Here is a 12887-nt window from a genome sequence, read left to right as displayed (position 1 = left end):
CTGCCACTCCTGCTCCGGAGACGGCGAAAGCAGGAGCTGAACGGACGTCAAGAGGAGCTGTAATCTTGGCACTAATCATAACGTTGGGGGCAGGGCGTTGGGTCTCAAGCATAACCATATTGATTACTGAGGAGGGCATCCATTGCCAAGATGTTTGGCGTCAAGCATGGAGCTGGGCTTCGTGTCCTATGGCCAGAGGAAGGTGTGGTTAAGCACAGGGTGGAACCTGTTACTTTAAAGCAAACTAACTGAACACCTCACATAACCACGCTTAGGTTCATAATCAGCAGTTACCGCATCTGAACTGCGCTGGATGAAGGCCTGGCTTAAACAGATAGAAACATAATGCACAGCCATGGCTAAACCAGCGTTCATTCCCTCCCCCTGCTCAGAGTGAATCCACAGCACAGACCTGTACGTACTTTTGAGATTGAACAAGGAACAGCCAGTCAGTGGACATAATCACCTGTTGTGTTGTCATCCAGCCAGTACACAGTGTACTGCAGAGTGCAATCGAGTACGTCGGCTGACAAGCTGTAATCGGAGGCTTCTGCCTGGCGAAGAGACAATACAGGAAGTGGCATCAACTTATGTCTCACTTATTTAACAAAGCGCACTGTGGAAACCAAAAGTGCTGGCTACGAGTAGACAGGTTTTCTGATGCAAAGTCCATTTTTTACACTGCTAAATTGGCTTAATCACTGTTCAGAGATAAGCACACGTTCGAGGTTCAATTTATGTAAACCCGAGTTCTATTCTAAAATGAATGCATTCAGACTTAACTGTTACAAGTGTAGTTCAGGAGGTACCACGGCATAGTACCAGAGAACGTGCACCCCTGTTAGTATAGCTAGTACAAGCCTAAGCACACTCTGCTCTGGGTGTGTGCATTATCGTATGCAGAAAGCGTTAAAATTATGTTTTTGGGTTAATTGTTTCTGCTTTAACCGAATATAACTCATTTCATTCCATAACTTTATATATGGATATTTCTCTTTTTTACTGAGTGAAACCCCAAATGTTTTTATAAAACTTCAAAATGTTTGCAGTAGGCCTACCTTTAGTTACTCGAAAGACACCATAGGAAAAGCTAGCAAAATAAACAAGAGTTTAAGGATACTTTTGACACAACAATAATAATAATAATAATAATAAATATTAACATGCAAATGCGCAGACGGCAACAAGAACAATGGAGGCCAGTTTTAGCAATATTTAATTGTAATTATAAAAAGATTTTAAATAACTTCATATTCGCGTCGACAACTTGCTGACTAGCAAACATGTTAGCACTGTGATAACGCACGGTGTTGCGCGTTCACCTGATAGAAGTTTGTAAAAACTAACACGTTAGCGATTTATGAAAAGCAGCGAAGTATCTAGACAGATATTATTGAACGCTTACAGCATTTTATGCCAGGAAAGAAAATTACGAACTTACCCCATTTTCCTTTCCGTTAACGATAAGACGAAACACTTTAGACGCAGCTGTAGCTACTCTGTAAATTACAAGGTTTGACGTCATATTAGTTGATTACCATTTAGCGTACCAATTTCCAAGACCTCGTTAAGCCTTATAGAAATGGGGGGGTCATTTCAGGTCTTGAGGAATGCATCTGCGCCGTGGCACTCATAAGACATATAACTGTGCCTCCAACGCAGTGGTCTCTAACCCTTGTCCTGGAGAGCTACAGGGTCTGCTGGTTTTTGTTTTCACCTTAAATTCGGCACCCAGTTGAGACCCAAGACACCAGGTGAGTTGAGTTAACTGTGTAATCAATTGCTCTAATTGATTCATGAAGTGCAGAGTCACTATGAAAACCAGCAGACCCTGTAGCTCTCCAGGACCAGGGTTGGAAACCACTGCTCTACTGGTATCTCTAACGGTAGACATATTTGCTTTCCTTGTGAAATGTACTTTTGCAAGCCGCATTCATTAAAAAGTATCTCACAAATGACCACATTATTATTATTATTATATTTATCACCATCATCATCAACGATCATTATAATTATGAGAAGAAGAAGAATCCAATCTTATCTGAAAAGGGCGGGTGCGGGTGCACGTTTTTGTTTTAGCCCAGCACTAAGACACCTGATTCTAATAATTAGCTGAATCAGGCGTCGTAGTGCTGGGCCAAAAAGAAAAACACCGGCCCTTTTCGGATAAAATCGGAATTTACCACGAGAGGGGCTTGTCAATAAACTGTAGAAACGGTAGAGGGCGCCAGCAGAGACGGCAACACCTTGTGTGAAAAATGATGGTGGATAAAATCTGGGAGACGTGATGGGAATAGACTATCAGGAATCAGAGGTTTGCTCAACGCCGTTAGACTGTAGCCTGCAAATAAAAATGGCGGATATATATTAAGTTACACAAACGGACTCCATATACAGATATATACTGTATAAACAATATATACAATATTGAGTAGGGGTTTGCCTTCCAACTGTCAAACTGTTGCATTAATATTTTTTTTTTTTTAATGAAAATGAAAGCACCTGTTCTGTTCTTTTCTTCTTTTCTTGGTATCTGTTTGAGTGAACTTGGTGCTGTTCCCCTGGCAATGCACAGTCTTTACTCAGTAGAGCAGTCATATTTGCCTCATTATTACTATTTCAGGCAAATTCTGACCCTGCTGCTTCTGTAGGGGTTGCAGTCTAAGAGCTTCCTGTTTAATCCCTTGTTCATTAACCACTCTGTTCAGCTAATGAATATGATTAATTAAAGCAGTTACCATTTTAGAACAAACCAACACTGATACTCATGGCTATTTAAAGTGTGTTTTATGTGTGTGTGTGTGTGTGTGTGTGTGCGTGCGTGCGTGTGTGTGTGTTCTGTAATGCTGTGGAGCGCATTTTCCTGGCATGGTTTGGGTGCAGTCACGCCCTTAGAAGGCAAGGTCGATGTGATTCACTGCTCGCTGCCACTGAGCGATCATCTTCACCCCATGTTAAAGCACTCATTTCCTGCAGGGAGTGGGCTCTTTCAACGTCAGTCTACGGAGCGTGAGCAGGCGCCCAGCACCCCAGGAGCACGGCACCTCGCCTTATTTATGTGTCACCTGATCTCAACCCAAGCCGAGCGTTTTTAGGGAATATTCTGGAGTGACGCCGGAGTGTCAGTTTCCCACTTCATCTAAGCGTGACATTCTCGGGGAAGACTTGTGTCTTCTTCCTCCTGTATTCTGGAGTTTGACAGACCATGCGGATGGAGCATACCACATAAACAGATATGTATGTGAGCATCTTTGTGTGTGTGTGTATTCTGGGCACATATGTATCTTTTTAATATTGCATTTGAATAATTCATAATGAAACTCGCCCATGATGGCAGTGACTCAGCTCTTCGCAAGCGGACACCTCGGCTGGGCGAGTTTGAGCGTGTGATATGAATTATTAATTATGATAATTTAATTTCAATTTGATTGCACTTGACACTATCAGTTTTTGCCAGACACAATATATTGAACCAACCAGGACTATATCAACTGTCTTTGATCACTCCGACAGACATATTAATTCATTAATGGGATAATTTCCCTGGCGGAGGTTTATCTTCCACAGAAGTAATACTGGACTGGATGAGTCTAAGTGTTTGAATGAGGTGAACTCCTGAACAAATGCGTACGAGCTCACACAGCTCTTTAGTCCTGAGCCAACCGAGCCCCAGGCAGCTCCGTGCGGCTATAACTATTCAGATTACAAAATCGAATGAACTCTAAATGAGGAGAATGTTTTCTCCACCTATAAATGGTTTGCTGTTTTTTTCTAATGATATCTGAAAGAAGAAGGTGTAGCAGATTCATTTTGTTTCGGGAGTAACTGGACTATTCACTGGACTTACTGAGAGATGACTGTGTTTCCAGTCTTGGTTTCAGTTGAAACTGGCAGTTCCTTATTTGTGAACTTAGCACTGCATGCTTCTCTAAACAGGACTGAACAAATCAGTTCACATGAAATTACTCACATCCTGGAACTCTTTCTTGGCATGCCCAGGTCACCATTTCTCGCCTTCCGATAGGACGTCATCTCCCTGTTGTAGTCAGATAAAAAAGCACAGCATCACACGTTTTACTGAACAAATGCACACAAAGAAAGGTTCTTAGGAGTTCCTAAACTGAGATCATAGAGCGGATGACGGAGTTGCTGTGTGACACCTAACAACAGTTTTTTTTTCAGTGGATCTGTACCATTTCTGTGCATCAGGACCTCGTGGTTGAACAAAGAAATGAAGAAAAATCAATGTTGCTTAGAGTATCCCAGGTTTTTTTTATTTTCAGAATTCAGCATTAAAAAATATGAAAATATATAATAATGCTTTTTGATGGTGTGCATAATTGCTACTGAATTTCTCAATGACCTGAGAGGCATTTGCATGGCTTGTGTGACTAAAGAGCAATTATACTGCATGAATCAGTGCTAATCAAAGCTCCTGGATTATGAATTGAATTAAGGAACCAGCTTGGACGTAAATGTTAATTCCACTTTTAAATTCAGTAAAAGATGTCAACAACAAATATCTACCAAACATGGGCGAGCTTGCATGTTTAATAGAGTCGTGTTCTCTGCCCTCTTGGCAGACGAATCGGATCAGAACATGTCATACGCTACGCTGTAATTTCCCGCTGGAGTTCAGCAGTGTTAAATAAGGACACTTCAGTGACCGTAATCACCCTCTGGTAGATGCAGTCAATTTTAGCGTCACGTCCGCCAGGAATCCCGTCCCCTTAATTCACCAGCTACCTGCTGAGGCCCAGAATGTCTTCAGAAACAGACATCAGGCTCCCACTTGCCCAGTATTGATTCCCCCCTCCCACCACCCCACCCACTCCCAATGCAGGTTTGAGTCCCTGGATCAGTTTTAGTTTCTCCTGATTATGGTTGAGGTTTGGGAGAACTGATCCTGGTTCAGCTGCTCTGTGCAGGGCAGAGCACAGAACTCAGAAACCAGCCGGAGCCTGTAGGGGCCTGGTTTTCCCGAATCTGACCGGAGCCTGAACAGGCCTGGCTTCCTGTAAGGCTGACTGAAGGGGCCTCAGCATGCCTATTGAGAGGATGTCCCCTCTGCTGGACAGTGGGGGCCCCCTGTAATCTTCACAGCTCAGCAGGCTTGCCCCCCCCCCCCTAGTCTTTGTGATCCTAAAGCCCCGCCCCTCATTCAGAAGCCGTGTACCCAGCCCGGTGGGGCCCACAGATGTCCCCGCTGATAGACTTCACTGGAGCTCCAAACCCGCCACATCAGAGGGGTCTGCACAACGATAAAGGGGCTGTGGAGACGGATGGAGACGAGCGAGCGAAAGCATGTCTGGGGTCTATCTAGATCGCTCCGCCTTTGTGCAGATTACAGGTCACAGTTGAAAGGGCTTTTTTTTTGTTGTTGTCGTTTTGCTTGTTTTTTTCCCTTATTTTTTGGTCTCAGTATTCATTTATTTTTGCTATTTTGAGGCTGTAGTCTCACACCACAGTGCTCTCCTCACTTTAAAAAAAATAAAAAAAATAAATGGAAATACCCTTTCAGTAGATGACCTCTCGTGAAATTGTGTTTTGTTTTGTTTTTTTTGGGTTTTTTTTTCCACAGTGCTGATCTTGCTTTTTCAAAAAATAAACGGTAACTACCCTTCCTGTGTGTGACTCCTCACAGAAACACGTCACTAAATACAACAGGCTAACATAAAACTCCAGGAATGGAAAACCATACAGATGAAGCCTGTGACACAGTGACTAATAAGATAGATTTGCTACCAGAACGTTGCAAATCTATATGTTGAACCCAATAAAAGATTATATGATAGGGCACATCCAGCAAAACGGATACGGTGGATTAGCTGTAATAAGCGACATATTTTCATGAAAATATAACAGCACACTTCATCTATGGTAAATGTATAAGAGGGGATGCTGAACGCTACTGTAATACTACAACTCCCATGATACCCTTGTAGTCTTATTTTAATTCATTTTCCCTGTAGACCTGCGCGATAGAGAGGCGAGGCGCGCGCTTATTCCGTTTTATAAAATGGCGGCGTGAATTGGGCCGAAAGTGAATTTGACACAAGCGTGGACGACCATCAGGGGCAGATCAGAATTGTCTTAGTTAAGTCTTGGTGGGCATCTGAGTCGAGAAAAAAGGTATGTTGGCTCGTACGGAAAACAGTTTAATTGCTAGTTTGCTACATTTCAGTGGAACGTTTGTAAAACTGTTGGCTGCTTCAGCACACCGGCAGTTAGCTTTCACTAGCAGGAACTTGCTAAGCTAACTAGCTTGCTGGCTAAATCTCGTTAAAGAAGCATGTATCTCAAAGCGAACACTACAGTGTACATTATTACTAGCCGGCTCGCTCAGTTACATGATTGTGTTTGTGATCAAACTAGTAACTGTCGCTGTCCCCGTTTTCCCCTGCTGTTGGCCAACGTTATTTTTCTAAATAGCAGTTACCTTACTAGGAAGCGAACGTTGGCCAGATCCGATAGGTTAATAATAGCTAGCACTAGTAGCAGCCAGCTAGCGACATTCTTTATGTTAAGTTAGCTATAAAATATGTGTGCTACTTAAGTTGGTGTGATATGATATAAGCTGCTGATGGTAACTTTGCATTATCTCAACAGTCACACTGTTGCATCTAGCGAGCAATAACAGAATACAGAGTGCTTTTCCGGGAACACATTGCAAAACTAAAGTTTCGATTTAGCGTGAAAGCCTGCCCATCACATTATAACAACAGGATCTTGGTGTCGTTTGTCACCGGGGATTTGAATGCAACCCATTTAACATCACCACGTACGACCAAACAATTCGACATTGTGTGATGAAAGTTGGATACATGGCGATTGTATTTTTTTCAATGTCGTAAGCCGTCTTATATTGTTGCGCATTTGTTGTCAGGGAGCAGATCTGTGATGGCTAAAAGGATCGCGGACAAGGAGCTGACTGACAGGAACTGGGATCAGGAAGATGAAGGAGAGGAGGTAGGGTGGAATACAATCTTGCATGTCCCTAGCACACAGCCATTCGATCCCGCTGGCACGAGCTTTGCCGCTCTCGTTGCCAGGCTGGGTTAACGCACAGCTGATGGAAACTAGCACACAGAAGCAGCCAGGCTGCATTGTTGGTTCAGCAGGCTCTGAAGTGGCATATCTAGCTGCCTGTTTGATTCAGGTTGTTATTAAGAGCTGTGGTTTGAATTGAATGGCGTGAAAGGAGAAGTCCTGAAAAGCCTTGTGGGTGTGTACCGTACCAGAAACTCCAGCGTGTTTATCTCTCCGTTTCAGGCGGGAATGTTTTCTATCGCCAGCGAAGATGTGATGAAGAACAGGCCCATTAAGAAGGCGAAGCGCCGAGCTCCTGGAACTGAGGTAATTTAGATCACACACACACACACACACACATGCGTGCTATACAGATACGCACGCGCACAGACACACACTCACTCTCACAGAAGCTGCTGCAGATGCTGAAAGCTGATATAGTCTGCAGTGGACTGAAGGCCGGGGCCGGGGTCGGGGTCGGCTCCATTAAGGGTGCAGAGTGGTGTGTTTAAAAGCCCTGGAGGCCGTGTTTGTCGGTCCCTGGCACGCTTCCTCCCTCTGTTCCAGGGTGAGAGCGGGGGCGCTTTCAAAGCCTTCAAAGGCTTCTCTGTGACGGGGTCAGCGCCAGGAGGGGGCGGAGCCTTTCCCAGCTTTGGGAACGGCGCCGGCTTCAAGCCCGTCTCCACCATGGCCAACGGGAGCAGCCGAGCGTCCGCCACCCCGTCCTTCCCCGGATTCGCCTCCGCGGCCTCAACCACCACGCCCGCCGGTGAGTCTCTAATGCGCACCTCCCTCCTGTCTGAGCTCCTAATGCGCACCTCCCTCCTGTCTGAGCTCCTAATGCGCACCTCCCTCCTGTCTGAGCTCCTAATGCGCACCTCCCTCCTGTCTGAGCTCCTAATGCGCACCTCCCTCCTGTCTGAGCTCCTAATGCGCACCTCCCTCCTGTCTGAGCTCCTAATGCGCACCTCCCTCCTGTCTGAGCTCCTAATGCGCACCTCCCTCCTGTCTGAGCTCCTAATGCGCACCTCCCTCCTGTCTGAGCTCCTAAGGCGCACCTCCCTCCTGTCTGAGCTCCTCCCTCCCGTCTGAGCTCCCATTGCACACACTGCCCTCCACACTGGCGGCTAAATCCTGCTGGTTTGTTCTGGGAAGCGGGTTTTAAGGTGTGTCATGCAGTGACATGCTGTGTATAATGCCGAACACTCATGTCCATGCCGGTAAAATCACATGCTGCACTGGTGTTTGTGCACATGCACCTCTTAAGACGTCCTAGTTCCCCGCATCACACTGGGCTGCATTTATAATGGGGGGGTGGTCACAGAAAGGGCATTTGCTCATTAAGGGGATCGCATGCTTGCATTAATGAGGCAAGGGAATACCTGCTGGAAACCACCCCAGGGGTGGTGGGGGGATGGAGGGGGGCGTAAGAGGGTTTGGGGGGAGGAGGGTGCTTCCTGAGCTCCTGCTGCTCTTCCTCATTGTTGTGCTCGGCAGGCACACCGGTGGCTGACGCTCGCATCACTGAAAGACATACAGGCAGCTAGCGTTAGCGACCCTCAGAGGCATACTGTATTATCTGCCCTTTTCAACAGCGGCTAGCGCTAGCTTCACTCAGAAGCGTACAGGTGGCTAGCGCTGGCATCAACAAAAAGCATGTTTTGTTTGGTGGCGTTTCTGCATGGCTAACGCTGTTGAGGGAGGGGAGGGGAGGGGAGGAGAGGGGGATCTGCATTAAAGGGTAATGAATCAGAGCTGCTGGGCTGACTGGTGGAGCAGGCGGGGGGGGGGGGTCTCTAGGGTTGTCGGGTTTTGTCATTCAGAATTTAGACACGGTTGATTTCTGCTCCTGCGCATGAAGCAGGTGGAACAGATACTCGCTGAAATGAAGTCGCTGCTCGTTCGCCTTTTTTTTTTTTCTTCCCTCTCCCTCGTTTCCTTTTTCCCTTTCCTCCCCTCCCCCTCATTTTTATCCTTTTTTTTTTTTCTTTCTTTCTCTGTCGTTCCAGCCTCGCTGACGTTCAACGGCCCAGCCTCCTCCCCGCCCCCGACTGCTGAGGTCACAAGCAAGCAGCCCAATGGCTCCGCCCCCAGCCTGGCTCAGAGCTCCGCCCCCGGGCCGGCTCAGAGCTGGAGCTCCAGCAGCTCCAGCAGCAGCAGCGGCAGCAGCAGCTCCAGCCGGAGCAGGGAGTACAGCCGCCAGCTCACCGCGCTGAACTGCTCCGTCCGGGACTGGATCGACAAGCACGTCAACGACAACCCGCTGTGCGACCTCAACCCCATCTTCCGCGACTACGAGCGCCACCTGGCCAGCATCGAGCAGAAGTACGGGACGGGGGCGGGGCCAGAGAGCCAGGAGAAGGGCGGGAACACCGAGGGCTCTCAGCCAGCCGCTGCCGGCAGCAGCAGCAGCAGCAGCAGCGCCAGTCAAGCCCCGTCGTCGGGGGCGACGGCCCCCGCTCTGTTCCCCCTGAGCGGGGAGAAGGAGAGCGGCCCGCCCCCTGCCGGGGTGTCCTTTAACTTTGGGAAGAAGGTGGACAGCTCTGTGCTGGGGTCCCTGGGGGCCTCCGCGGCCCCGCTGAGCTTCTCCTTCTCCAGCCAGGGCTCCCTCGCGCCCCTCTTCGGGGGCCAGGGGGCCACAACAACCGCGCCCGCCGCCACCTTCTCCTTTGGGGGGGCCAAGACCGAGGCGGCCAGCAGCCAGAAGACAGAAGGTACAGCTGCCTGTGTGTCACTGTGTGTGCGCATCACTGCGTATGTCTGTCTGTGTTTGTACGTGTGTGTGTGTGTGTGTGTGAATACGTATGTCTGTGCACGCGTCACTGCGTATGTCTGTTTGTGTGTGTGTGTGTGTGTGTGAATACGTATGCCTGTGTGTGTCACTGTATGTCTGCGATATGGGTGTCTGTGTTTGCTTCGCTGTGTATGTTTGTGGGTGGGTGTGTATTTGGGGCTGCGTATGTGTGAAGCTGTGTGTGTGGGTTGCGCAGATTGATAAACACAGAGTAGTGTATTGTGAGGTTACAGACCCATGGGACTGGCTCAGTGCATCTGGGTAAATGTAGCTGGGACCTCATAGCCAGCCGTGCAGAATCAGAGCACAGGTGGATCTGGGTGATTAGTCGTGCCTGGGTGTTACACAGGTTTTAGTTTCAAGCCTTATATTGTTTCTAGTAGTTTACCATGGATTCTGGATACAGGAGACCTGCGTCCTAATCAGAATAAATCTTAATGGGTGACTTAATCTGTGTTTTAAGAATAGTGTTGCATTGTTTCCTTGTGAATGTGTGACACTGGGATTTTTATTACTGGTTCATTTAGTTTAGATGCTGAATTATACTTGCTCTGTAACCTGGAAGCTTCCACCGCGGATAGATGCTCTACCTCCTGCACTACTGGACTGTTAAAGACTGGTGTAATGCACAGCTGATTTTCCTCAGTATAATATTGTCATCTTTCTGTTTAAAATTGAGAGAAAATATGTTTTTAATGTTGTGTGGCGTGTTGAAGCATGGAACCACGGTGGTCCTCAGTATATTCCGATACAGAGCATGGATCTGATTACCGATACGGAGCATGGATCTGATTTACTATTTCCATTGTACGTTTCTGCCAGTTTGTGTCAAGATGAGAGGAGCAGTCTGTTTTATAGTGTTTTATAGCGCTGTGTGTGTGCTGGTAGTCCTGGTTTGACTCCTCTGTGCCGTGTGCCAAAGCCGCACCTACACCTGTGCTGAGTCTGCTCCATCTGGTGCCCGGAGTGCTGTGTGCTGCTCTGTGAGTGGAGCGCGTTTGGATGAGGGCTCAGCCCCAGCAGGGTGGATGTGCAGCAGCACACAGAGCTGGCTGAGCTCCCAGCACTGGGCGTGTGAGGGGCAGAGTGCCCCCAGGAAACGGTGCTGAGGCTCGGGTTTATATGGTGTGGGCGTTAAATGCATCTCCCCCCCAACCCCCAGATCAGAACGGAGGCGCGGACGAGGAGTCGGAGGAGCCCCCCAAGCCCGTCATCACGGAGGTCAAGGAGGAAGACGCCTTCTATTCTAAAAAGTAAGCCCCCGCAACCCAGCGTGGTCCTGTGGGATCGACCAATCAGACTGCAGAGAACAAAACAGCACTGCTGTGCTACAGTAAAGCACAGGGGGCGCTCTGAGTGAAGCTGAATGAACCGGCGCAGTGATGCATCATGGGCCTTGTGGTTCAGCCTCAGCTCTTCCCCTCCGTGCCCCTTCAGTAAGGTTTTTATTTCTTACCCCTCTTCTGTCTCTCTTCAGGTGCAAACTGTTTTACAAGAAAGAGAACGAGTTCAAGGAGAAGGGCGTGGGGACGCTGCACCTGAAGCACGTGGCTGAGGGGAAGACCCAGCTCCTCGTCCGCGCCGACACTAACCTAGGTACCCGACCTCGCCTGCGGCATAACATGAGCAGGCTGAGTTAGCCGCGCCTGCGTGCCCTTCACAGAACAGGGGCGGGAAACAGGCCGCACTGTGGCGCTGGTGTGTCCTAATGCACACCGGCCTGCTCCAGTGTCTGAGGCCTGAGAGAACTGCTAAACCATGAACCAGTGCAGGCTGGGGGGGGGGGGGGGTGCTGCTCCCGTTGCCACGGAGATTGCCAAGCAGCCCAGTTAATTGGTGGAAAAAGCATCTGAAAGCAGAAGCTCACAGTTCTGACGGTGGGGGGGCAGGGGAGGGGGGTTCACTGGGGTCGTGTGGAGAATTCACACCAGACACATCATCTCCACTCGGAACACAGTCAGTGTTACTTTAACTCTGTAAGTGTTAGTGTGACCACACACTGTCACTGTTTCCTTAAACCTCATGTCCAGCCTCTCTCTGTTTTATTGGAGGTGCTGAACAGGATGGCAAAGCAGCTTTTGTCCTTTAAAAAAACTGAAAGGGCATTGAAAATGAGTGTTCTCAGCAGTGCTCTGGCTCGACCTATCCCAAAGCACTTAGCCTGTTTGTACGTCCAATCACAGCGCGGGAGAGCCTCACCCAGTCGGGAGGGGGGGCATCGCCACACAAAGGCCCGCACTGAAGCAGCCCTGCAGCACCTCCATATTAATGTCAGATTGCTCAAGCCGGCTGCCTTCCCTAGGGCCACTCGCAGTGTGTGCCATCCCTCTAGTGGACGTTTTAAGTAATGCAGGTATGCGGTACAGGGCGATATGCAGAAAGGCAGCAGTTAACTTGGCACTAGCATTTACATATGCTTTCAAGACAAAATGAGAGTACATTCTGGGAAGTCCGCAGGTGACGACATCAGATCTGTGATTGGTGCTGAAAGATTGCGCGACACTCTCTCTTCCCCCCCAGGAAACATTTTGCTGAACATCTTGGTTCCGGCGTCCATGCCCTGCTCCCGGAAGGGCAAGAACAACGTGATGGTGGTGTGCGTGCCCAACCCCCCCGTGGACGACAAGAACCCCGCCGTCGCCGTCCCGCTCCTCATCAGAGTCAAAACGGCCGAGGACGCCGACGAACTTCACAAAATGCTGCAGGAGAAGGCGTGAACCCACCCCCCGACCCCCCACCCCACTGCCCCCGCCCCCCACCCGCCCCGGCCTGCTGAAACCCCGAAATCAGAAAATAGGCTGCACTGTTTCAACAGATTGTCCCGAACCCCCCTCCCTCTGCTCCTGCATCCTGCCCTGTCCTGTCTGAAAGGTTACCCCCCCCCCCCCCCCCCTCAGGATGAGCAGTTTGGGTCTTACTCCTCAGCACAACAGCACATTGTAATTAAAGGCCCCATCGTTTGCATGCCCCCGCATATTTTAGTCCGTCTCAGAAACGAGTTGCTTTCTCATGAAAATGAAAAACTTCAGAAAGGTTTTCTGCCCGCTCTCGTCTACCCAAATGC

At 48.8% G+C, this 12887-nt stretch overlaps 2 protein-coding genes across 2 annotated transcripts in view; one reads left to right on the top strand and one right to left on the bottom strand.

The window, feature by feature from the left end:
• Positions 1–8615, bottom strand: part of phf21b (PHD finger protein 21B) — an 88401-nt gene extending 79786 nt beyond the window's left edge. Inside the window, exons 1-3 of the mRNA XM_035401737.1 lie at positions 8412–8615; positions 3971–4036; positions 467–554 (exon numbers count right to left, since the gene is read on the bottom strand). Of these exons, the coding sequence (XP_035257628.1) occupies positions 467–554; positions 3971–4036; positions 8412–8551 (294 nt within the window). The 5' untranslated portion in view covers positions 8552–8615. The remainder of the gene's footprint in view (positions 1–466; positions 555–3970; positions 4037–8411) is intronic.
• On the top strand, positions 5981–12567 carry nup50 (nucleoporin 50). Its single transcript, XM_035401744.1, has 8 exons — positions 5981–6132; positions 6887–6969; positions 7273–7356; positions 7597–7798; positions 9039–9743; positions 10986–11076; positions 11301–11419; positions 12344–12567. The coding sequence occupies exons 2-8, from the start codon at positions 6901–6903 to the stop codon at positions 12538–12540; spliced, it is 1467 nt and encodes a 488-aa protein (XP_035257635.1). The 5' UTR covers positions 5981–6132; positions 6887–6900; the 3' UTR covers positions 12541–12567.
• The last annotated feature ends 320 nt before the right edge of the window (positions 12568–12887 follow it).

This window comes from Anguilla anguilla, chromosome 19 (genome assembly GCF_013347855.1).
Source record: "Anguilla anguilla isolate fAngAng1 chromosome 19, fAngAng1.pri, whole genome shotgun sequence".
NCBI lineage: Eukaryota > Metazoa > Chordata > Actinopteri > Anguilliformes > Anguillidae > Anguilla > Anguilla anguilla.
The sequence above is the reverse complement of the archived record's forward strand: the minus strand, read 5'-3'. Positions and strand labels throughout refer to the sequence as shown.